The sequence below is a fragment of the Tetrao urogallus genome (genome assembly GCF_951394365.1).
Source record: "Tetrao urogallus genome assembly, chromosome: 9".
In the NCBI taxonomy this organism is placed as follows: domain Eukaryota; kingdom Metazoa; phylum Chordata; class Aves; order Galliformes; family Phasianidae; genus Tetrao; species Tetrao urogallus.
In genome coordinates this window covers 18145876-18171222 of record NC_136822.1, presented here as the reverse complement: position 1 = coordinate 18171222, position 25347 = coordinate 18145876, and the positions used below count along the sequence as shown (strand labels likewise).

At 37.6% G+C, this 25347-nt stretch overlaps 1 protein-coding gene across 5 annotated transcripts in view; it reads left to right on the top strand.

The window, feature by feature from the left end:
- Nucleotides 1-24856, top strand: part of NLGN1 (neuroligin 1) — a gene marked incomplete at both ends in the record, with an annotated part of 275186 nt that extends 250330 nt beyond the window's left edge. For 3 of the 5 annotated variants that reach the window (XM_079539490.1, XM_079539488.1, XM_079539487.1), the window contains 3 exons: nucleotides 17647-17859; nucleotides 22405-23194; nucleotides 24034-24856. In XM_079539490.1, the coding sequence (XP_079395616.1) occupies nucleotides 17647-17859; nucleotides 22405-23194; nucleotides 24034-24856 (1826 nt within the window). The remainder of the gene's footprint in view (nucleotides 1-17646; nucleotides 17860-22404; nucleotides 23195-24033) is intronic. The other 2 variants (XM_079539489.1, XM_079539491.1) reach the window with 1 other exon arrangement.
- Nucleotides 24857-25347: the final 491 nt, after the last annotated feature.

Below are 25347 nucleotides of genomic sequence, written 5' to 3'. Positions count from 1 at the left end.
TGGCCACAAGGGCACACTGCCGGCTCATGGCCAACCTGCTGCCCACCAGAACACCCAGGTCTTTCTCTGCCGCGCTCCTCTCCAGCAGGTCATCCCCTAACCTGAACTGATGCATGCAGTTATTCCTTCCCAGGTGCAGGACTCTACGCTTGCCCTTGTTGAACCTCATCAGCAAACTTGTTGAGGGTGCACTCTATCCCTTCAATCCAGCTCATTATTGAGGATGTTAAACAATACCAGACTCGGCACTGACCCCCCTGTCCTACTGCAGTAGTTACTCGGTGCCATGGGAATGTGCGTCTTGTACAGATGAACCCGTGATGTGGAATCGCACATGTAGGATAAATGGGCTGCATGAGTAAGATTTATCAGCACAGGGTCCCTAAGAGATATCCACAACACAATTAGAACTGCAGGGAATTTTTTTCAATCTCTTAATCGGCATTACAGCACTGCAGATAGATATTATTGCCCACTACTTAAACTTTATTACTCCATTTTTCTGCCTGTAGCCCTTTGCCTTGCCAACCCACCTTGAAGTGGCCACAGGCAGAACCATATAATACTGCTATGACCTTGGCATCTGCACTGTTCTGTCTTATGAAAGAGAACTGCTATTGCGACAACGAAGAGGAAGCCAGCAGCCCTTTAGGTTGGTTTTACAAGCACAGTTTGCCCTGCGTCCCGATCGTGACAGCTATCTGATCCTCCTGTACAACGCTCTGACCACCCTTGATGGCTGAAAAGAGAATTTGCAATTTCTTTTGAGGCTAATGCTTTGAAAGGAGGAAGCAGGATGATATAGGGCCAAGGAGCAGGTGTTGGCTGCAGCGGGCTCCAGGTTGCATGAGGTGCAGATTCATTGTGTGACCTTGCACTGAGTCACTTGACTTCTAGTGTTTCAGTCATGCTATAAACTTGACTAAAAGCAGGACTTAAACCAGACACTGCATCCTGGATAAATAATACACTTAGAGAAAGTATATAGGAGGAGGAGATTATGTTTTTGTATCTTAAAATATCTTTCCTGACAGAGAGGGTGGGTTTGCTATGGATGAATAATCTGTTAGCATAAATTACTGTTATTTTCAATGATGGCTTTCCAGGTATATGTATCAAAGAGTGATACAGTGTGCCTGATTTTATGGTACATTAAGTTTGCCAGAATGCATTTATTATATTTAAAACCTGCTAGGTACCTGCAGTGGGAACAAAGATTGTATAATTATTTTTACTTTAGCTTGTGGGAAATCAAATGCTCTGAATATAAAAGATTTGAGGGGTGAAAAGTTCATTCTGTTCACCCCTCCGTGCTGAGAGTGTATGCAAAGGTAATCTGATTACTAATTTCAAAACAGATGAAAGAAAACAATATAGTGATGAAATAGCTGCTACTTCCATTTCTGCCCTATATATTATTGGAAATAGTAAATGGATGCAATAGGAAGCTGTGAAGCAAATCTTTCATTATTTTATGATAAGCAACTTCTCCGATCAATTAATCACTTTTGAATAAATAACTTCAGGGGTTTTGCTTTAAAACATATATTCAAGATTTTGCTGCAACAGCAATAAACAGCAGGAAGCGTAACCGTGCTCAATCCCTGTTTTAAATGAGGAATCCAGAGTCTATGAAATTAATGGAAATATCTTCATTAAGCTTACTGGCTTCATTGCGTCAAAAAACAATCATTTCTTCTTGAAAGCACTGGAAAAAATCCCCATGAACAATTCATAGGAAATAACTGATAAAAGTTTGAATTCAAGTTGACTTTTCCATATAAGTCATTCTTACACCCTAACACTGTTACCATGCTAACTGAACTCTCACTTTAATAATTTCATATTAAAATAAAAAATAGTTGAGCTCACAACCGCATTTTGAAAACAGAGGACAATTTTCTAGTTGCACATCTCCTACAAGTGGGAGAAGATAAGGATGTAAAATAATACATACAGAAAATACAGGAAGCGTGAAGTCCCCAAGCAGTCGCAAACCAAAGACTTGGGCTAAGCACTGTGTGAGCTAGAGAGCATTATCCCTAGCACCCCAAAGTGAGATGCAGCCCACAAACCAACTGAGTTTATGAGAAATCGCTTTTAAGTTACCTAAAGCAAATGTGAATGCAAAAGCACTAATGAAAATGATGACCATAGATTTATAAATAATGATGTGTTGCATTACACAGGTGTCCAAATAAACTGGCTTTCCTTATGCCTAGCTTTTTGTCTCTCCAGCTATAACACTTCTTACTTGACATAATACATAGCATCTTTTCTATATCTATTTTGATATAGTTCTTGGAGGAAGGACAAAGGTGGGAGGAAACATAAACTCTCATAGATGGCCAGTTCCCAACAGCTATCAGGAAGAGATTTACAGTATTAAAACAAATATTTTTCACACCTTGCACAGCATTATTTCTGTTCAGTCACATCTGGTGTGAGATATAACATCTTGTTGACTATGATGTATACATATTATAAAACAATAGCTGGAGCAGTGCGCATTAATATTTAAAAATGGTTTACCAGAAGCAAAGCTCAAAATATATGTTTTTAACATATAACTAGTGATGTAGGGAAATTCAATGCAAGCTATGTATTTTAAAATTGAGCAAGTATTGTTAGTACTGAGGAAAAAAATACCCCCCCCCCCCCAAAAAAAAAAAAAAAAAAAAAAAAAGAGATAATTCAAGATTTGATCAGATCCATCCCTGCAGAGCCTATGATACTGACAGTGGAGGGAGTCACAGTTTAGCAGACAGGATGATGATGTCCAATAGTCTTCCAAAAATACAGCAATGAACAGTAGTCTTGAGAAGAAAGAATGATACTTAAAGTAGTTCTAGTTTCTATCCTAGAAGGAAATATATTGTTTATAAATTACTGAAACTTGTACTAAACATTAAGGAAAATGCTTTGCTTGTTTCTTAACGTTTTAGTTCTTAATTTTGCCATGAGAACTTGCAAAACATTTTCAAAAGAGAGTAACTTGAAATCATATTTCAGCTTCTTTGAATTTGACTGATGGTGAATCTGTGTAGTACCTTTGTTCTTTTGGAGGAACGCAGCAATATGCAGAGTGATGCTAAGTGAAGCTGCTAGTTGCTGAGCTGCTCACTTCCTTTCTGCAGTCTATGCAGCCAACTCATCACTGCCATTTTCATAAGTTAACAAATTAGAAGAGAGATTAACTTTCTTTCTTCAGTAACTGTCTCATGAGTAAAGAATAAGTACATAAGTACTTTAACTATCAAGTGATGTTCTACACCGTTGAGTACAAATATAAAGTTATGCACATCTTATGTTAGAGGCTGAGAAATCATATAAAGATTAATCAAGCCAGCACATCTACTCATTGTATCACGCTGATCCTCCTCCACTGAAGGCAGCTGGTATTTTGTTAGCAGTACTTTGCCAGAAGTGGGACATGATTCTATACTGCAGTGTCAGAGATGCCTTTGTTGGCTGAAGCAATCCTTGAAGTCAGCAGAATTACTGTTGAGTATAAATACATTTTCTGACAAATCTCAAGCACACCAAGATTGCAATCCGTTGCAATCTTGCAGATGCTCTTTACATTCAGTAACTTTTTCAGGACTTTGCTTGAGATCTGTTGGTAATTACTGCTGTATCACTGGGATGTGTTGTAGTAAAGGATATTAAAACACCATTTATTTATGAGTTAGCACTCAACTTACTTTGCATGGTCTGCTAAAACAATGTTTTTCTGGAATTTTTAATACAGATGTATGATTGCTAAAAATATTCAAAATATAATGGTGTGACACTCCTCTAGAAGTTTCTTTGCTTTAGTCCAACAGCTCCTCTAGCTGGGGGAAAGAAACTGCATGTGATCTCCTTCCTGAGGTGTGAATAACCTCATACCTGCATGTGGCGGGGAAGAACAAAGAACCCGTTTCCATCCTTGCAGTTCAGAGATGGGTTCAATTCCTTCTTCCACTGTGGCTGCCTTCTTGGTGCTTTGTCATCTTGTTTCTATGAACTGAATATTGCTAAAACCATAGGTAGGGTGAGGGTACAAACGTAGCATATTATAAACCATTCTAGGTCCAGAGTAATTCAGTAAATGCCATAGGAAAAAAGAACAGCTAGTTGACCATCTGTATTTTGTTCCATTAACCCTAAAATAAGCAGATACAGCTGAAATGGAGTAGACCCCCAGGCTCAGGTTTGGCTGTGAGACATACAGAAAAGCATGGCATGGAGGGGAGGAATAAGGCATGCTGCTTTGGAAGTGCAGCAGTTCCAGAACAAGGGATCCTCTCAGTGGGTGCCGTGGGTTTCTCGAACCTTTGAAGATTGAGGTGCTGCAACAGCATGGGCAAAAATCTGTTCTTTCCCAGACCTGCAAGAAACTGTGACTCAGGTTGTTTTGACTAACTCTCTTTTAATGCCACTTCACCTTCGTAACTGTAGCTTATTTTCCATATGCTCATTCCTTTCCTCTGCCTTGAATATCCTGCTTTGATCTCTCTGACATAGTTCAGCCCTGGTCTGGGATTAGGTTTTGAGCTATTGACAGAATGAGAAGCAGCAGAAGTCACCTGTCGTTACCGTCTGCAGTCTTTGTTTTCAGATGAGGCGGTATTCAGCCCTAAGAGCTCCTAACCCTTTCCCTCAAGAGATGTACACGAGTAAGGTTTAGTAGCCAAATCCTGGCTTTATTTGTTTACCATAGCAAATAGTACTACTTGGCCTGGTAGGAAAATTTTTCCTATTGCAAATAGCACAGATATCACTGTACTGACCATGGAAAAAAACGTGGCATATACAAGGTTTCTATACATCCCTTGAGAGCCCAAATTCTGTGATTTCACTCCCATTGAGTATATCTTCCTAAACAATAATGCAGGGTGTTTTCAGCTATTTAAGTGGAGAATAGAAGTTATGAAATAAACACTAATAATCCCAAAAGGAATCTAGTGAGAATGGAAGTTTAAGAGGCTACGAAGTTTAATTCATGCACCATCTGTTTTGGTGAAAATTAACACAGATGATGTTTTACACCATCTCATCTGAAGCTAAAAAGTCCCTTTAGAACCAATAGTATTGATTAACTGTTAAAAAGAAATTAGCACTGTTTCACTTAATGTGAGTATGTGGAAAGTAGTGCACTTTGTAGAAGGCCACAAGAATTGTACTGAAATGCTTATTAATGGCAAAATAGAAAACCCTCTGAACAGGTCACTCTGCCATAACATTTCTTCATTGCCCATCGTAGTACTTGTCGTTTTGTCATCTTTTGAGCACTGTTTTCCTGTACAAATTTGCCTCTTGATCAGGGCTGAGAATTTGTTCTCTGTGACCCCAGACTCCTTTTCCTTCTCTCAGATTGGCTGCAGGTGGGTTTTTCTACTTTAATTCCATCTAAATGTGAATAAGTGAAATATTTTACCCTCCACATAAAGGAGTCCTCCTACTCAAAGACTATGTAATTGTACTGTACCAAAATATTACTTCATAATTGCAGACTAGCTTTCAAAAAAAAAAAAAAAAAAAAAAAGTTTTAGATCTTAAAATACTTGATTGAAGCACAAAATACTTTAGGTTTGCTTTGTGGATTTTTTTTTTTTTTTTTTTTTTTTTTTTTTTTTTTTTTTTTTTTGCTTGGTTGGTTTTTATTTTCCTCACTTTGGTATTTTCCAGGTTTCAATCTTGTGGCAAAAAGCTGAAACTAGCCATGCCAGATGAGGCTCTTCTCTGATGCTCCCCAGCAAGGCAGTATCGCAGACCTGGTTTCCTACTGTGGACCAAATATAGGAGCAGTAAATGCAAAGTTAGCATCTCTAACAGTATATTTACCTCAGCTGGACACTGTTGCTGCTAACTTTGTTGCTGAAATCTTTAAATGTAGAGCAATCTCAGTTATTGAGAGCTGGATGCCGTATGTGCACACGTTTTTCTTTTCAAATTTTTCCAGAATCTTACTTCAGCTTCCAGTCACCTCATATACATAGTTATCTGAAACATCAATTACTCCATGCTACTCATTAAGTATTACTTAGGTTAGATTTTTTGTCGGTGCTGTGCATTGATGTATGAATGAATGTAGCTACTGAAGTCATACTTCTGCATATCTCAAAAGATGAAGTACATAGAATTGTGTGCCCACTTGCTTTGGATTGTCTTCACTTCCCTAGAATTACTTAGAATTAGAATTGCAGTGAGCCTGATTCGTGTATATGTTTATTTTCAGATGACATAGTAGCAATGCATTCGATATTGCAGACTGAAAGAGTGCAGCATCATATGTAAAATATGAGGTGTGCATTTACTTGAGGCTGGAAGTCTTTCAAAGATTCTCTAATTGTACATAACAGTGTAAAAATATTGCCTTTCGGGAACTGAAACATTTGAGATCGCTACCGGAAACCGTGCAAGCATTTTTGTGGCAGCACTTTCTTATTAACTGAAATTATTTAGTGAAGTATGAAGACCAGCATGCTGATAGCATCTGTGTGTGCCCACATATACAAAGTATTTCTTACTAATACCTTTAAACGAAGGAATTTAGGCTTTCCTTTTGTGCTGTCAAGGTGCTAACTGAAGAGCATAACTCAGTCCTACAACGTTTGTGCTCGTGGTGCTCCAGAAGCCTACTTTGAGTGAACTGGTGATTTTTCACAGACGACATCTAATCTATGAGTGTAAATTACTCCACACTCTTATTATGCCTTAATTGAAGTGCACCAATGTGAAATTGCAATAGATGGAGCTGCAGTGATTTTAGCCTCAATTAACTTTGGGTGGATTTTAGTCTCTTTTCCTTTCCTTTCCTTGAACTAAAGAAGATTATTTGACATCTGGTGTTTACTTAAACTCTCGCTAGAAAATTTAGGGGCTATATGTGTGACCAGGTGTTCTGTGAGACTGCTCTGAAGACATACTCAGGATTTGTATGTATGTATTTTAATACACATCTTCAATATCCTAATGTGATGTTTAACAGATGTGCAATCAGAGGTGACCAAATCCCTCAGAATTCAGTTGCGGAAAATAGTTTAATAGCGGTCTTTCTGTTGTTTTTTTAAATGGCAGTTTCCATCCCTATGGCAGCTACCTTATTCTATTCTTGACTTGTCTTCAATTCCCTGCCTCTAATTCACAAAATGTGTGTTGCAGCACAACAAAATCATTGTGAAGAAATAAAGCATCTTACCCTATGGAATAGGAAATTCAGACACAGCAGAATGCAAAACCTGTGCTCAGAGAGGCAGGATGCCCTTGTGAGAAAGGAACAGGCATATGGTGATTCCAGTCAGTTCTTATTTACTTCACGTTTTACCACCACTGATAGATATTTAGAAAAAAAAATTAGATCTGATGTGTCTGTTCAGGTATATATGAGTGCTTCTGGAGTTAACAGCAATGAAAGTAGCGTGGTTATCTGGATAGCACAGGTTCATGTATGAAGATCATTGTTTGCAACTTGTTTTTGCCACACACCTCTCAAAGCCTTCTGTGGTGGCTAATGTAGTCATAAAGTACATTTGTGTTTAGCACTGTCTGCACTGTTCAGATTACAGAAGTCAAATTTTGATTGTTTAAGTCTCATATGTTGTTCAACTCGCATATTCAAAAGCAAGAAGGCATTCCTGTGATGGTCTGATATGACTGCTACCTGTATTACTGTGCTCATAAGACTCTCCTGAATCTTCTGAACCATGACTTATTTTTAGATAGTCTCCAGTTCTAAAAATGCAAGTGATGGCATTCTGAATGCAGTTCTCAGTAAATTGGTCTGATGGTTAATCTTTTCTATTTATTTTCAAATAAGGAGATTTGAGTTCACAGTAAATTAGCACCATAATTTCTGTGTTCTGATTGAAAGATTGCACTTTCAAATAACTGCGGGGTTTCTAACTAGTGATTTGCATATGCAGTTTTACGTGAAGATTTCTGACTTCCCTTTCATCAACTTGTAGAATACATATTAACGTTGATTGGACCCTCATCACACATCTCAACACTGTGAAGAAGTATAAGAAATTATGGTGCTGTCCCTCTCGATGAAACTCATAATTATGATTTTCTTATTTCTTAACTATGAATTTTTCCTTCTGGTGAGATTAAGTCCAACCTTTTTCTCATCTGTATGCATATTCAAAATTCTGAAGAACTGAGAGACATTCCTGAAAACATAGACTATTACAAAACCAAAGCAACCATTGTAAAGCAAAAAATGATTTCCAGGCCTAAGTTAGTAAAAGTGGTTTCTGGCATGGAATGATCAGCTGAAACGCATGACATAAATGATGCTTTCAAAATGTGAATTTGAACTACTTGTATTTTGAAGTAGCTGCACATATTAAACAGCTCATTATATGGCATAAATTTCTCAAATATGTTGGGTAGAGAGATCTTCAAGTACCATCTGTGCAATTTTGAAAAGAATGAACTCATTTTGCCCAAGTCTTGAATAAAAATGGAGAGGAGACTTCTTTATGGGCTCAGTTTTGATTTTTAAAACTTTGCACAATAAGAATCTTAATATTTGTTGACTCTCAGCTATAAATCATTACCCAGGTCTGTAGCCACTGCCTTTGATTGTATTATCTAATGTTAAAAGCTACAGCACACTCTAGGACAGACAGGTATATCTTAATGTCTTGTTTCTGTTTTTGCTGTTGAAAATGGTAGCGGAGAAAGGCAGAAGTAGAAGACAGATATTGAATACAATGTGCTTTGAGCTACATAATTTTGCGTATCGTGCTACTTGAAGTAAACAGCTGTGCACTAAGTCTTGGTGAGGCCATGAATCACTCCCTTAGGGTATCTCCTCCTTCTGCTAAGTCAGAAATTCAAATGATGACTTTGGCTGTGGACTTCTCCATTCTCTCAGATAGTCTTTCCTCATCATTTGTGGTTTGATGAAATATATTTCAACGGATCACGGTATGTTTGGTTTTTATTATTGCACATTTTATCCTATAATAAGATTTGGCTTTGCCTATACAGTCTGTTAGTGGCTGTTGATTTTACTTATATTTTTGTTAAAGCACTCAAAGAAGGTAAATCATATAAGCATTGCTGTCGTGTTATTCAGTACTACAGTGTTTTTCATTATCCTGTGAAAATTTTGTATGCAGCTTAAAAATACTTTAAACCAAAAGTTGCATCACCCTAAAGCATGACTCAGCTGTGTACTAACAAGTATGAATTTTCCCTTGTGGAAGGCATTAAAGCAGATGTTATCTGCTGGCAACAGAATTGCTCTTTTTTTCAAAGATGGAAATATTAATAGATAACTACTCCTCTCACTATAAAAATATTTATTTATATATAGCTTTTCCCCCTTTATTTTAAAAGAAAAAAAGCAGACAGATCAAACGTACTCCAACTGCTTTTTATGGCCACCTATGCCAAATGTCATCCATCAGTTCTTAGGGCTTACTTCTACTTTCCGATATGTGTCAGCACATATCACTAAAAATCCTTTAAAATGAGTTTCTGCAGCTGTATCCCCGAGACTAGACGTGCCTCCTCCTTTACTTTTTTCCTCTTACGGCATATCCAGAAATCAGTATTAAAGATCACTTCTTGTGGACTAGCTGTGTTGCTTACACAACTGTTTTAAAGTATCTCCAAGATTATTATCAGACTTTCATATGACTCTTCAGTAAAGATCATCCATAATAAGCCACAGTAGAGCTGATCTCTTGGTAATCATTTGGGACTGGCTGTGCTTTGCTTTGAGCACGGGTCTGACAAGCAGAGGGCAGCTGATGCCCATTTATCTGCTCTCCCTGCGTATGAGCTGCCTGCAGAGCCTAGGATCAGTGTACACTTCCCACCCCAATCCCAAATCTACCACATAGGCTTAGAGGATTCCGTCTACAAGGCTTGTCTTTGCAGCTGACCATTCCATAATAGACATCTGACCTGTACTTTCCATTGCCTTGTGTCTGAATAGCTCGGCACGTGCTGTACCCACTGACTGATCCCATCTGACACGTGGGCTGGGATTGCTGGCAAGAAGCACCATCATGCCACAGCTGGGAAGCAGCTAGTGGGAGGCCTTACAACCAATGCCACCCTGCTGCTTTGTGGACCTTCCACACAGCATGATCCTGTCAGCAAGCATGGGGTTGTTAGGTGAGCATCTCATAATGTGAGAGACCACCCACATCAGCCTTCATGTAACATACTGCAAGCACACAGTAAAAAAAAAAAACAAGCCAAGAACACGGTGGATCACATGAAGAAGAGGTAGCTTAAGCTTTTGAAAGCATTCACAGGCATTTATAATCTCCTCACTGAAACTTTGACGTTTTCTTGCAGCATTCTGCGAAATCTTGGAATTAAATCTCCAACTGCTTCAATGTCTGTGGCATGCTTGCCAAGAGTATCACGATATAACTAAGCAACTTCCTTCCTGCTGTAAGGGTTGTGGAAAACTATCTTTCAGGGATAGGAAAAAAAATTGGCAAGATGCAAGGAACTGAAAACTACTGAAAACTGAAAACTTGTTTCAAAAAACCAAAAGGAAAGACCGTCCTTTTTGTAGGTTGTGGCCACTTTGCTAATATTAATTCAGATCTGGTACCCCTTGGAGGAGCGTTAAAATCCCAGCAGTAAAATAGCAATGCTGAAAAAGCACAGCAGAGTTCTTATACCACCATGCATTTTTCTCCACGTATGCTTTCAAAATGCCGAAGGACAAAGGATATAGTTAAGAGTTCTTAAATAGAGAACTAATTAAGTTCTGTAAATTGTTGACTTCAGTGAAATGGCTAGGAATTTCCAAAAGCTAGCTTCTGGAGCAATAGCACGGGCCAGAGAAGTTGGTGCTGTTGGGATGTTTAAGCAGCTCTTCACAACTGCAGCGCTTTAAAGCCCAATAAGTGTATGAGTTACTGCAGCTGTAGCGTGCTTTCACAGTATGCGTTATTGTTCATACACTTAGCCTTGAGGTACTGTTTTTACAGTAACATCCTAATTAGGGCATTTAAAATAGTTGAGTTGGGTGACTGAAGTTGTGGGAATAGTGAAAACAACTGCTCACAGAAACATCTTCTTTTGTGAGATGTTTTCCCTAAGTCAGCTGTGCAGTCCATATCGAAGGGATGCGTTTTCTCTCTGTTAGGAAAATAAAAAATAAAAAAATCCACAGCTCTAGATGATTTCCAATTCTAATGACCTCATATCAGAGCCCTTCCTGGTCTCTTCCATCACTTTGATCATTATTATATAGCACATCCAGCTAAATTTCGTTAGTCACAACTTGATCATTGCAGAAATTGAAGCCTAACACATCCCAAAGCAAAGTCATGGGCTGAAAAAATCAGTTCAGGCTATTTATATGAAATATATTTGCAGAGTATAAATAGGTTTTTGAGCAATTTATGTGACCTATCACATAACTTTAGTACTCGGGTGAAGAGTGTATAATTTGCAAATGTATATGTAGATAAAATGCACATGCATTATACATTTAATATTAACAAATATTTTACAATAGAACTTCGTCTTCTTATCATAATTTTGGTTTTAAGTTTAATTGCATCTGTATTCTAAGTGTTTAAAAGTGCAGTGCATCCACCTGCAAAGATTCTGACTTGTTCGTGTATCCTCTATACAAAAAATCAAAATACGAGCCATCTATAAAAGAAGTGTTGCTCATCCTTGAGCAAAAGTGCATCGCGAATGAATATGAAGGAATATTTTCATTGCAGTAAATGGTTTATATCTCCTACATCTTCCTTACAAGATGCTCTGTTCCTTTTAGTCACCTTATCCATTGCTAAAATATATTATTAATATTAGGAATGGCTGGTCAGCAAAGCAAGGAGCAGTATCCGCTGCTCCATGAATATCACATATACATTAATGTTCGCAGTGTTGCTGCCCACGTAATTCATTCAGATTAGTTAGCTGGTGCAAATTCAAGTGAGATGTCTAAGATGAAAACAAATGTGCTCTTTAACTTTAACCATATTACTTGAAATTTGCTTATCTTGCTCACATTTCTAACTGAGTAGGTACAGTCTAAAGGGCAACTGAAATTTTCTGTAGATTGCAATTACCATTGAATATTAATAGAGCTTGTCAAACCAAAGTCCTAGGCAAGGAACCTGCAATCCAAAGGAAATATAAAGCCATCCCTCAAAATGCCTACTATTCTTCCACTATACACTGAGCCGTTCTTACTTTCACAATGCAACATATTCTTTTAGCAAAATAAAAGATGACATTTACCATAGGGTAGGCACAGGGATTTGTAACTGGAACCTGCTGAAACACGTTGCCTAAGCAGGCGGGCAATTTAAGTCATAAATGTTGTTGCTTTCAATGATGTGGCTCTTTGGGCAAACTTAAAATTAACAAAAAAAGAAAGGAAGGAAGAAAAAGCAGCCCACCTTGCAGCATGTTAGAGCACTTCCTATCACGTGTTTTATTTTTAGAGTAGCATTTGCTGCTTTCTCACAGGCAAAGCAAGGCATTCTGCGCCCTTTTTTCGTGCAGGCACAGAGGTTGCTGGGCCGTGGAACACTCCCACGGACAGAACTCATCAGAAGGTGCTTTGGTTCTCAGCGATGGGAAATGGCACTTCAGTATCTGCCAGTCCAATCCAACTCCTGCTGCATCATCAGGCTGTAGTAGTTCCCTTACCCTAGGAAAAAAATCTCTTAGCCTTCTCCTCTGCATTAATTTGCATGTTTAAATTAGGTCAGAGCCTAATATAATTGAATCTGCTAAGGTTTTTAACAACATCTTTAAACCTTCCCATCTCTATTATTTTATTTACTCTTCAAAAATACTGGAATTGCATTAGAAAATTATTTATCTGAATGGAAGCATAAATCATTAAATGGGCAGATAAGCCTATGCAGCATTACAATTTATTTAAACACAAAATAGAGGGCCTGGTTCTGGCACATTGTCCATTTGTCGGACAGCCATGTGGCTGAGCCATGGTGCAAATGAGTTTAATAAATCTCTTTCTCAACTCACAAAAGACCATGTCCTCACTTCCATAATTCCATTAGCGTCTGCTCCTTTAGAGGAGATAAAAGAAGAGATAACCTGTCTGTTCAGAACATAAAATAGCAATTGTTCAGCTGATGATTGGAATGTTTCCAGTAGAAGAACTTAATTATGGAACAAAATTAGCCCAATCTGACCTTTTTAGAGAGTAATACAAAAATAAGGGTTTTTTTTCTTTTTTTGAAATGTCTTCCTGAAATCACTAAAATATTGAATCATTTACTTCACTTTTTTTTTTTTTTTTTTTTTTTTTACAAGAGTCAGAGATGATGGCATCTGATAGTGTTCCTGCAGAGATGACAATCCTAGGATGTTAATAAGACACCATTTGCAGGGAGGGATAATGTATTTTAATAAATTAGCCAATGCAGTTGAACAAACAAGCTTTCAGTCACACATGCATGCACAAGCCATTTCCACCACAGGCAGTTCGCCTCTTTGACTCAAAATTGTTACCTTAATATCTGCACAGCGTAGTGATCGTGTCCTAGAAATGACACAGATGGAGGAATAGATTTGATATTGGTTTTTATGGTGTCTGTATTAACTACATTCTGAAATCTCCTCTAGGGATAAAAGGTATTGGTAGAACCTCTGTTTTGTCCAAGTGCTAAATAGGAGTAAGCACTTGCTCCACAGACCTGCAGAATGAGTATGATGCTGTGTTTTAATGTATCTCTGTGTGGATGTAGCTGCAACGTGGCACTCCTTGCTAGGGAAAAAGAAAAAGAAAGAAAAAGGGAGAAAAAAGAAAGAAAAACTTCATCTGCTTTATAAGTCCTATCTCCAATTTCGTGGCATTTTGAATGCTTTTAGACCATGCTGATACTATTGCATATAAGAAAAAATGCATGAACAGGTGGTGATATTAACAGGCTTCTTATGGTTCTGAAAATTGAGATAGAAATGTTTCAAGTCATGAAAGTCAACATCAATAATCATCAATCTTGTGTAGATATGGAAGTCAGCCAATGTGGTTCTTGCTGAGGAGGCATGAAATATTTCTTTTGCATCAGAGCTATTGCTCTGGACACAAGTCATAATTTCTCTAATATAGATGAATGAAGTAAATATTACTAATACTTCCTTCTTTCTATTTTCTCTCTTTCTTTCTTTCTTTCTTTCTTTCTTTTTTTTTTTTTTTTTAATAAACTGAAAGCTCCCCCTTCTGGCACATTTCCTGAATTGAATGCAAGTTTCTACTTTTGTCAGCAAGAGAAATTTCCACCTTAGCTTTCTTTTTCAGATCCTTTCCACAAAGAATTCTTTAAAACAAGTTTATGTATGATTTCCCAAGGATTTCCTATTTTCCCATCAAGCTTCAGGGTTTGATGTGAACTCACTTAATGTCAGAGGATGGCTTACGTCTTCACCTGTAATTTTCAGCTGTCATTTTTCCAGGCAAAGATTTACTTGCTGCCTGCTTTGCTGCATATTATGCAGAATACAGAAAATAACTTGTTCAGCAATCTTGAGTGTTTTCATTTGTTTTCCTTCAAGACTTTCACTGCCATCTATTTTCAAAATGCTAGGAGTCACTGAGAATTCTGCAGCTTTTTTTCATACCAACATGCAGCCCTGCTCAGAGCAGACCCTTTCTGAGCCCCACGAATCTTCAAGCCAGAATAGGGGAAAAAAATCAACAGAGAGCTGATTAGAGCACAATTTTGGTAATCACTCCTGTCCCATTGGTGCTTTTATTTCAATTTTTTTGTTTTTTTTTTTGTAATCCTGTAAGTCAGCACAATCACTTCTGTGCTTCTTGATGAATTGATATGTTACTGATTTTCCTCAGTCATGTGCTTATATAAGGAATGGAGAAGGCTCTCCCAGCATCTGCAGCCACAGGACCCAGTAGTTCCCATAGATTCACACCATTTTATTACAGTCACTGGTGCCATCCCTCAGCTCCAAGCAGGCTGACACAGCAGTGAGACTAGTTAGGAAGCTTTCAGTGGATTTGCTGTCATAGGTACGATGATATCGTCTCTCTGCATCTTTAAGAACTGTTTGTGTGGAGACAGGAATGAGTGCCTGTGTGCATATTGGGGCTAGTCCTTTGCGCAGGCATGCTTACCAGCCTCTTCGGTTGCATGTAAGGAAATAAACGTAGGAGAGTAAAAAAAAGAGAGTAAAATAGCATAATATTAATCTCAATTGAGTACTGGGTTGTAACAGTAAAACGAGAATGAATTAATTATGAGTTCATTTCTGGGTTTTCCCTGAATAAGGTGGTGATGTTTTCTTCTATGACAGTGATGCTACTTTCCTTTCTCATGTGGTTAAATAATAAGTGTGGTGGGTTTTAGTCATAAAATAGCGGTTATTTTAGAGTCCAGTATCCAAACAGCGATTTACAACAGCTACAGTGAATGAAATATGCCCATTAGATCTGTGCATTAGATTTGAAAGTGGGAGAATTGCTGGTCTGGCACCTTATGCCACTTTCCTGTTTCCTCTCCATGGTAACAAAGATCAGGACTGACCTACACAAACAAAACTGTTCACCCCAAATGTGCCATAGCTCCACAACTGAGGCAGTGATGCCAATTAGCCATCAGTGCAGTTTACAGCAAAGGTCTCTTACTATAAATGTTTAGATAAGAATACCAATTAAAGAATAATGCCACATGTAAGCTTGCCATTTGAAGTCAAATAGGAACAATCACAAGGTAACAAATTGCATGTTCCTAATACATATGGATATTGATTGTCCTCCTCTATTCTGCTCTTGTTGAGCAAGAAATACTGTGTCCATCTGAAATACTGTGTCCAAATGTGGAGCCCCCAGTACAGAAAAGACAGAGAGCTGTCGGAGAGGGTCCAGAGGAGGGCCATGATGATGATCAGGGGACTGGAGCACCTCCCCTTTGAAGACAGACTAAGGGAGCTGGTCTTGTTCAGCCTGGAGAAAAGAAGGCTGCGGGGTGACCTCATTGCAGCTTTTCAGTACCTAAAGGGAGCCTACAAACAGGAGGGGAATCATCTTTGGAAGGGTTGATAACTGCAGGACAAAGGGAAATGTTTTTAAGTTGAGGGAGGAGAGATTTAGGTTGGATGTCAGGGGGAAATTCTTTACTGTGAGAGTGGTGAGGTGCTGGAACAGCTGCCCAGAGAGGCTGTGGATGCCCCGTCCCTGGAGGTGTTCAAGGCCAGGTTGGATGGGGTCCTGGGCAGCCTGGTCTGGTATTAAATGTGGAGGTTGTGGCCCTGCATGTGGAGAGGGGTTGGAGATTCATGATCCTTCAGGTCCCTTCCAACCCTGGCCATTCTGTAGTTCTGTGATAGGTGTGCGTATGCACCTAGCTGTATTCCTGTATTATGTATGTGTTTCCAGTTCTCCATTTCTTTGTAGAAAAGTCTCAAAAGATGTTGTTCTTGTCATAATGAAGCAATGACAGTCCTCTGAGAACCATGCTGTGGTTTTGTTTAAGAAAAAACTGAACTTTTGAGTAGGCTGTCTATTCTAAAGAGAGTTAAATCAGTATAACTTTAACTACAGTAGAAGACTCACTAATACATAACTAATGTGGAAATAATTGCTCTAATGCTTGCATTTCTCTACAAAGCATGTACTGAAAAACAGTACATTGTTGATTCAGTGATAGTTAAATCAGTTTCATATGCAAATGGAGGCACTGGACTACATCTGGATGCTGGTATTATTTAAATATTTTGTCTTTTAAGCTTAAGAAAATTGGAAATATCAACTAACAGTATCCAAGAGCAAAACAATATATTCTATCAATAGTGATTCTCTCCAAAGTCTTTATTGTCCACCATTTATTCAGTAGTCTCTAATGACAGAAGTATTGGCAATAGTAAATGCCAGGGCACTGCTGGGAGTAAAGTGTAAAACAGTCATTCCTGCATCTGATGTGTTGCATTGTTTTTCTTCCAGTAGGAATAAAAGGAAGCAATTCCTGTGCTCTCCTGATTGCCCCTGAGCTCTTATCTTCTTGATGTTAAGGGAACACAGAAACGGCTTAAATTGTCTTTATCCTTTTAATGTAGATTCAATTAATTGAGGTTAATGACTATGTGCTGGAACTTGGGGACTTGAGTTCATTTTTCAATGCAGTCTGTCCTGTGACACCAGCTGTATTTTTAGGGGGAGAAAAGAATATGGAAGAAATAAAAAGAAAAAGAAAATAAAGATCGTATTGTTGTGATTTAACTGAACATGATATACAAAGAAGTGGAGTTGTTGTCTTTCAAGCAGGAACAAAGCTGTCAGATGCATCTGCAGAAGTACAATGCACAGTTGACCAACTGGTTAAAAATGCTTTCATCACATCCGTTTTCTAAACCTTTACTCTTTAATTTAGTGTAATCAGCACAGAGTCCTTGGGAGCAGTAAATTGTGACCTGTTAGTACTTTGATGAATACTCAGCCTGTGATGTTTCTTCATTTTCCCTACATTAATATATCATGGCCAAAAGAGTGAACACGAAAGGAATTATTCCAGGAGGAGTGCAAAATTGCAAATTGCTGTCTAGTGAATATGGAAAACGATGCAATTGCACAATGCTTAATTTCGTATACCTTTAAAGTATTACCTAGAAGACTGCAAAAAGATTAGTCAGAAGAGTACTTCTCTAACCCTTTCTTTTTTTCATTTCCATTCACAGGATTTTTGAGCACTGGGGACCAAGCAGCAAAAGGAAACTATGGCCTCCTTGATCTAATTCAAGCTTTGCGATGGACTAGTGAAAATATTGGGTTCTTTGGTGGTGACCCGTTAAGAATAACTGTTTTTGGATCTGGTGCAGGCGGTTCATGCGTCAATCTGTTGACTTTATCCCATTATTCTGAAGGTAACCGTTGGAGCAATTCAACCAAAGGTATTATGCAGGTTGCAAATTTTGACAATTTTGGTGTCTGCATGCCACCACCATTAGTACTATGTGATGCTCTGTATATTCCCTTTGTTCTAAGAACAGTTGAGTTCAGCTCAGTATTAAGCAAACTTTCTAAAGGCTGTACTTAAACGCCTTCTCCCTCAGCTCTTCTGTGCATGTTTAAATTTTGGGTCACTTTCTTCTTTTTCCTATGGAGCTTTGTTGAAATGCTTTATAGCAGACTTCTGAACAGCATATGCTCAGTGTATCAGTATTGTCTCTCTTCTTTCCTACCTAAGGGTGTCCTTTTTGGAAAGCCAGTCAGTCATGCTCACAGTAGATGAGGTCATCTATATTTAGACAATCATGAAAGGCAAGTTTAGTTTCTCATGAGGAGCAGAATTTAAGGAAAACTAAAAAGACACAGTTTCTCTTTTCAGGCTAACAACTAAAATACTTAAAACTATTATTTTGTGTGAAGGAGAAGAGTACCTAGTTCAGAAATCTTTGGTCTGAAACTGCATAAGCTTCTACTTGCTGTCTTCTAATTAAAAAAAAAAATGGTTGAATGTCTTGCATGCATGATCCAAAATTGTCAAAGCATCCAAGTTGCAAATGGATTTTCTTCTATATCCTTTCCTATTCCATAACTAACACCTTTTCTCTTTACTTGAGGCAGACAGCAGGAAATTAAAAACATGCTGTTTGAGGGGCCCCAGCTTTTTATTCCATAAGCTTAGTATCGAAGTTCCACGTGTTTTTTCTCATTTGCATGGCTATTGCTTATTGATCACATTACTTCTGTCTCGCTGTTTTCACAAATAAATCCGTATTGTTTACTTTTACAAAGGAAATCACACTGTCACTGGGCACACAATCCCACACTGGTTTATATTGTCGTATCTTCATGGAAGACTGATTGGCCAGTCATAAAACAATAATTCCACTCAGATTAAAATAGCTGTATTTACCCAGCACTGTGATACAGAACCCACTGAGGTCAATGAAAGTGACAGATTCTTTAGATCAGGCCTTTAAACTATTTTAAAAGAGAGGAAGAAATGGATTCTTTTTACAAGAAGCATTACCCTGTAATCTGAAACCCTGCTTCATCTCTTTTTTTTTTTTTTTTTCACCAGAACTCACAAGAAATAACTTCTGATGTGGAGGATTTGGCTTAAAGTTGAATGTTTCTCTTCTTTCCTCTTACTTGATTTTAATCATAGAATCATAGAATATCCCAAGTTGGAAGGGACCCAAAAGGATGATGGAGTCCAACTCCTGGATCCACACAGGACTACACAAAACCAGACCATAATACTAGTCTAATTGATGCAATGTAGCATTCATGTGATATGCCACTATTTAAAATGTCTGGGCAGTCATGTCTTGCCTCCTATCAGGAAATTTTACTCTGTTGTATTCAACACACATCCAGAATTCTGCCAGGAGCAGAATTTCTGGGAGGATTCTGGTGCCATTATTTTCCAACATAAGAGTTCAAAGGGTCTGGAGGGAGGGTTTAAGGATACGTATGTAAAATGGAGTTGTAAATGTCAGGGTTTCTTTTACAACAAAAGCAAAAAAAAAAAACAAAAAACAAAAAACAAAAAAACTTTATTGAATTTTGGATTAAACAGTACATGCCACCCACATGTACTCATTATATTTCATTTGGAGATTTTCAGACTTCCCACTAGAGAATTACTAAAATAATTTGGTCAGCTTCAAATAAGAAAAGCTGTTTAAAATTTTTAAATATTTTGCAAAATTCTAATATTATCCAAACAAATTTTCTTGCAAATTGTTAACCAGTCTCTTTCATAAGATGCAAATTCAGTTGCTCTCTTTGCTCCATTTTCCTTTGGAAGGATCACTTGGTAGCGGAGAGGACGCATTCAGCCCCTTTTAAAATGGTGCTGTTCTGTGCTGCCCATCTGCAAGTGGACAGAACAGCACTCATCTTTAGAAAGCGCTCTGAAAATGTAGATGAATAAATGCAAATCGCAAATTATTATTATTTATTTGGTGAGATTTGAACAGAAGTCACAAAGCGATATGGTCTGCTGAGCATTTAAATCTTCTTGCCATCAGTTTGGAGCCCGTAAGCTATAATAATCATACACATTATCAGATAAAAATATATTTCTCCTTCCTGTGAGATACTGATCTGACAGAATGAAAATCATTTTTCACAGCATTATTCATTTTTTACCAAGTAGATTGAGACGAGGAGTTTTTCCTTAAGAATTTTTCACCAGAAGGGAGGATGTTTAATTTCAGTTCCCAGGAGAACTTTACGGCCAGAGGACTTGACCACTTTTACTTAATCCAGTGCTCAATGTTTATATTCACTTAGTGAGCCCTCGTGTTTAAGGCAGCATTTTTTAATACGTAGCCTACTCTTTCTGTCCTTCTTCAGAGATATTTAATAAAGCAGTAAAAAGAGATTTATGCAATATGCAGAAAGAAAGATTATGAAGTATCATGAAATACATGTTTGTGAAAATTCAGTTTTGTCTTTTTGTTACATTTAATATAATGCCTGGATCCTCTGTGGTAATTCCTCTGACTTTGCACTGATTTATACTAGCTCAATATCTGACCTTGTAAACATGCAGGTATATTTTTACTTGCTTTATAGCTCCAGCTCTTTCTTATTTTTTACTCTTTTCTTGCAAGGAAATAACATCTTGGATATGACTTCTCGTAAATTTAAGGAAAAGCTCGAGTTTACATATTTCAATCCCTACACCTATCTGATTTTAAGTCTTGGATTTCACTTTAATACAGTCTAAAATGATTTGAAAATTCCTCATAAACTTGTAAAATATTTCCTGATAGCAATTGATCCTTATTAACTTCTGAATGTGCAGAATCTGGTACTGAAATACAGTTTGTAAAGACGCATCTCTGACTTAATTAAGAGAATACAGAAGTATTTATTTTTTTTAATCAATAGAAATATGTTACCTATCAAGGTATATGACGTGTTTTGCATTATTGAAATCAAGTTCTGAAGTAAGCTGAGTAACTTAGGACTAGTTTCTTTTGTGGAAGTACCCAGCTCTTCATCAAACATGGGCCAGAATATAAATCCTGAGCAAAATTAAGTGAGGCCAGATGTCATTTCCTGTCAGTTCCTGACCAAAGTCAGTGGAATTACTCTGGGTACCTACAAACGTAAGTGAAACCTAATTTGACATATATGTCTTATATCAGTACGACTTACATTTGCAATGGACCATTTTGTATTACTTGTAGTGAGCTTTAAAAAGGTAGAATCCAGTGTAAAATACCTTCCGGTAGTAAGCGCTAAAGGCTTAATGAGATGAACTGGATGCACGTCCATGAAAATGAAGAACACACACACAAAAAACAACAGAAAGGCCACAAGCACCTACATATAATCTAAGTTTCTGTTGTACTAACATTAGAAATGAGAATTATAAGAGATCAATTTTTCTGTCTTTTGTTATACTCAAAATTTCTTTCAGAAATGGAACTTTTCTTTCCAGAGGGAGTGAGAAAAAGCCCAAAATGAAAGGAATACATGAGATAGAGGAATAAGGTTGGAGTCTTCACCATGTTAAAGTCATTAGCAAAAAAACTGATTTATTGACTACAAGAGGGGTGAGACTTCACTTCATAACACACTCAAGAATGCTTATGGAGAGGAGAGGAAAAGGTCAATTTTAAAACATTTTTTATTTCTATGAGTAGAATTCCTGATCCAGAATGCTAGTTAAATCTGCAGAAATTCAAATTAGTTGCATTGAAGTCCTTGGAATTTGCTACAAGTTTATATACAGAGCTGGTTCATGCTCTCTTCCCTAAATGAATACCTGAACATATGCTCATATCTCTGAATTACAAAGCTAAATAGTGTAAAATATACATTTTTCATGTTTCACGTGTGATCACTATAAGCGTTCATTAAAAAAACACTTTACAAGAAAGGATCTTGACTCTGACACATGTAAATTTAATAGCTGCCTAGTACCTTCTCATCCATTGCTCCAAAACATTAACTTTTGCTATAATATATACTTCAAATACACTGTACTTCTCAAACCAGGTTTAATCCCAAGGAGAAAGTAAAATAGCAGTATATTAGTTTTATTTAATACATGATCGTATACATGCATGCTGATGATAGCTTGAAGAGAATTCCTGGCTTTTTCCCTAGCCTATAATGTGCTTTAAAGGCAGGAGTTTCTTTCATGCTAATAGCATCACTGGACACAAGGTAATGCTACTTCTTTTTCTTTCTGAGTTCCTTTTGAAATTCTGATCTTCAGCTGGACTACACAAAGGTAGAATCATTTGCTTCAGTTTCTGCACATATTGAGTTGATTTTGTAGACATTACCTGTAGACTCAATGGCAGTCAGATCTCATCATCTTGTGTATTTATCTATTACTAGGATTGTTTTTAAGTATTTTTTCTGTTACACTTTACTATTGTTTCAAAGAACTTCTTTGAATCTTTCAAGTATATAGCTGTTCCAAGGTCACTTCAGTAGTTTTAAACTATTTCTCCCCACAGGACTTTTTCAAAGAGCAATAGCTCAAAGTGGAACAGCACTGTCCAGCTGGGCGGTTAGTTTTCAGCCTGCAAAATATGCCAGGATGCTGGCTACAAAAGTTGGTTGCAACATGTCGGACACTGTAGAACTGGTAGAATGTCTACAGAAGAAGCCTTATAGAGAACTCGTTGACCAGGACATTCAACCAGCTAGATACCATATAGCCTTTGGACCAGTAATTGATGGCGATGTGATACCTGATGATCCTCAGATATTGATGGAACAAGGAGAATTCCTCAATTACGACATCATGCTGGGAGTTAATCAAGGCGAAGGGTTAAAATTTGTTGAAAACATTGTGGATAGTGAAGATGGCATCTCAGCTAGCGATTTTGACTTTGCAGTTTCTAATTTTGTTGATAACTTGTACGGATACCCTGAAGGCAAAGATATATTGAGGGAAACTATTAAATTTATGTACACCGACTGGGCAGATCGACACAATCCTGAGACCAGAAGGAAAACACTGCTGGCTTTGTTTACTGATCACCAATGGGTTGCACCAGCAGTAGCCACAGCAGATCTTCACTCGAATTTTGGATCGCCTACATACTTCTATGCCTTTTACCATCATTGCCAGACAGATCAGGTACCTGCGTGGGCAGATGCAGCCCATGGAGATGAGGTTCCTTACGTACTGGGAATCCCCATGATTGGTCCTACTGAATTATTTCCTTGTAATTTCTCCAAAAATGATGTCATGCTAAGTGCAGTAGTGATGACATACTGGACAAACTTCGCAAAAACTGGGTGAGTACCAGATAATGAATAATTTTATATACAAACACTGCATATAAGTAAGCAGTGCTTTCCCTTGACTATCTCCCTTGGAAATATTCACAGATGAGTAAGAAATTATGAATTGGGTTGCATAGCTGTGTAATGTCATTGAGTTCACTTACACGTTCTGGCAAAAGGAGGGAAAAATATTTTTGTGAGTAATCTGATGAAGATATTTTAAACACCACATACGCAAAAATCACTTAAGGGCTCCCTAGAAAAGTAATGAATTGAGTGTTTAACATATGCAGGTAGTTAAAAATGTTTTACATTAATGCATCTAACAACTTGAGAGGTTTTGACATTTTCACAAATCCTGCTTTTAGTTGTATCTCAAAATGCTACTCCACCTTTGGCCATTGGAGTCTAAGTCAGTATGTGTTACATTGAGTTACGCCCTGCTGTGGTCTTTTCACCTTTAGAAGACCACAGATACTGTGTGTGAACTGAAACGCTGTGCTTCAGGTTACTAAAATGAAAATAGAAAAAGCTTAATAGCCTCTCACACTGGTTTCTTGTAGGCATTTGCCCACATCACAACACTGCTGGCAGTTTTTCCTCAGCAGTAAAAGATTTGTGTGAGTGATACTATCATTCTGTAGAAATAGAGAAGTAACGAATTCTATGTAACAAAAGATTATATGTGGTTCATTTGCATAATACTGTATCTAACCGAGATTAGTAAAACCTCTCCTTTTAAGAAATAATATGCTGCTCTGTCCAAAGGCAGACTTGAATGTTAAGTATAAAATACTAATTTTATGTTTCCTTTTGAAATACTGTATAAAATTTGAGATTTTCTTTTTTAGTGACCCAAATCAGCCCGTGCCACAAGATACGAAATTCATCCATACAAAACCAAATCGTTTTGAAGAAGTAGCATGGACCAGATATTCTCAGAAAGACCAACTGTATCTTCACATTGGATTAAAACCACGAGTTAAAGAACATTATAGGGCCAATAAAGTGAACCTTTGGTTGGAACTGGTACCTCATCTGCACAATCTTAACGACATTTCACAGTATACCTCTACCACAACTAAAGTGCCATCAACAGATAATACTTTCAGACCAACAAGGAAAAATTCAGTTTCTGTTACTTCAGCCTTTCCTACAGCCAAACAAGATGATCCCAAACAGCAACCAAGCCCATTTTCAGTGGATCAAAGAGATTATTCAACAGAATTGAGCGTTACTATTGCAGTTGGTGCATCTTTACTCTTCCTGAACATTTTGGCCTTTGCAGCACTGTACTACAAAAAGGACAAGCGGAGACATGATGTTCATAGGAGATGTAGCCCACAACGTACTACTACCAATGATCTCACCCATGCACAAGAAGAGGAGATAATGTCCCTCCAAATGAAGCACACTGACTTGGATCATGAATGTGAGTCCATCCATCCACATGAGGTGGTTCTCAGGACCGCCTGTCCCCCGGACTACACGCTAGCTATGAGAAGGTCTCCTGATGATATTCCCTTAATGACGCCCAACACCATCACAATGATTCCCAACACTATACCAGGGATTCAGCCCTTACACACATTCAATACATTTACCGGAGGACAGAACAATACTCTGCCCCATCCTCATCCCCACCCCCATTCACACTCAACAACCAGGGTATAGCCAGACAAGATGAAACAAACTTTATTTTTTGATGGATTACAGTAGGTGGTATTACTGAAGATTACTTGGCTTTCAACCTACAAGACTCTTACTATTTAAATATGGAGGAATATTATGTGAATATACATATCAAGAACTTTTGGGGTTTTGAAAAAAAAAAATATGAATTGTACATATATCAAATGAACTTAAGAAACAAAAACAAACAAAAAACCACCCAACTGTTGGCAGTTGCTTGAAACAGTTGTCCTGAATGATACTTTTTCATTCACATTCAAGTATTAATTTTCTGAAGATTTAAGTTACATAATGGAATTAGGCATGTGCAACACAAACAGGAAAGAACAAAGACTGAAAATTTTAAAAACCTATAAATATGCACAAGGGACACACTAATGGAATGTCAGATAACTTTCACCAATTTTTATTTGGACCTGTTTTATTGTGTAGACCATATTTACATATTTGAATAAGTACACAAAGCACCAATG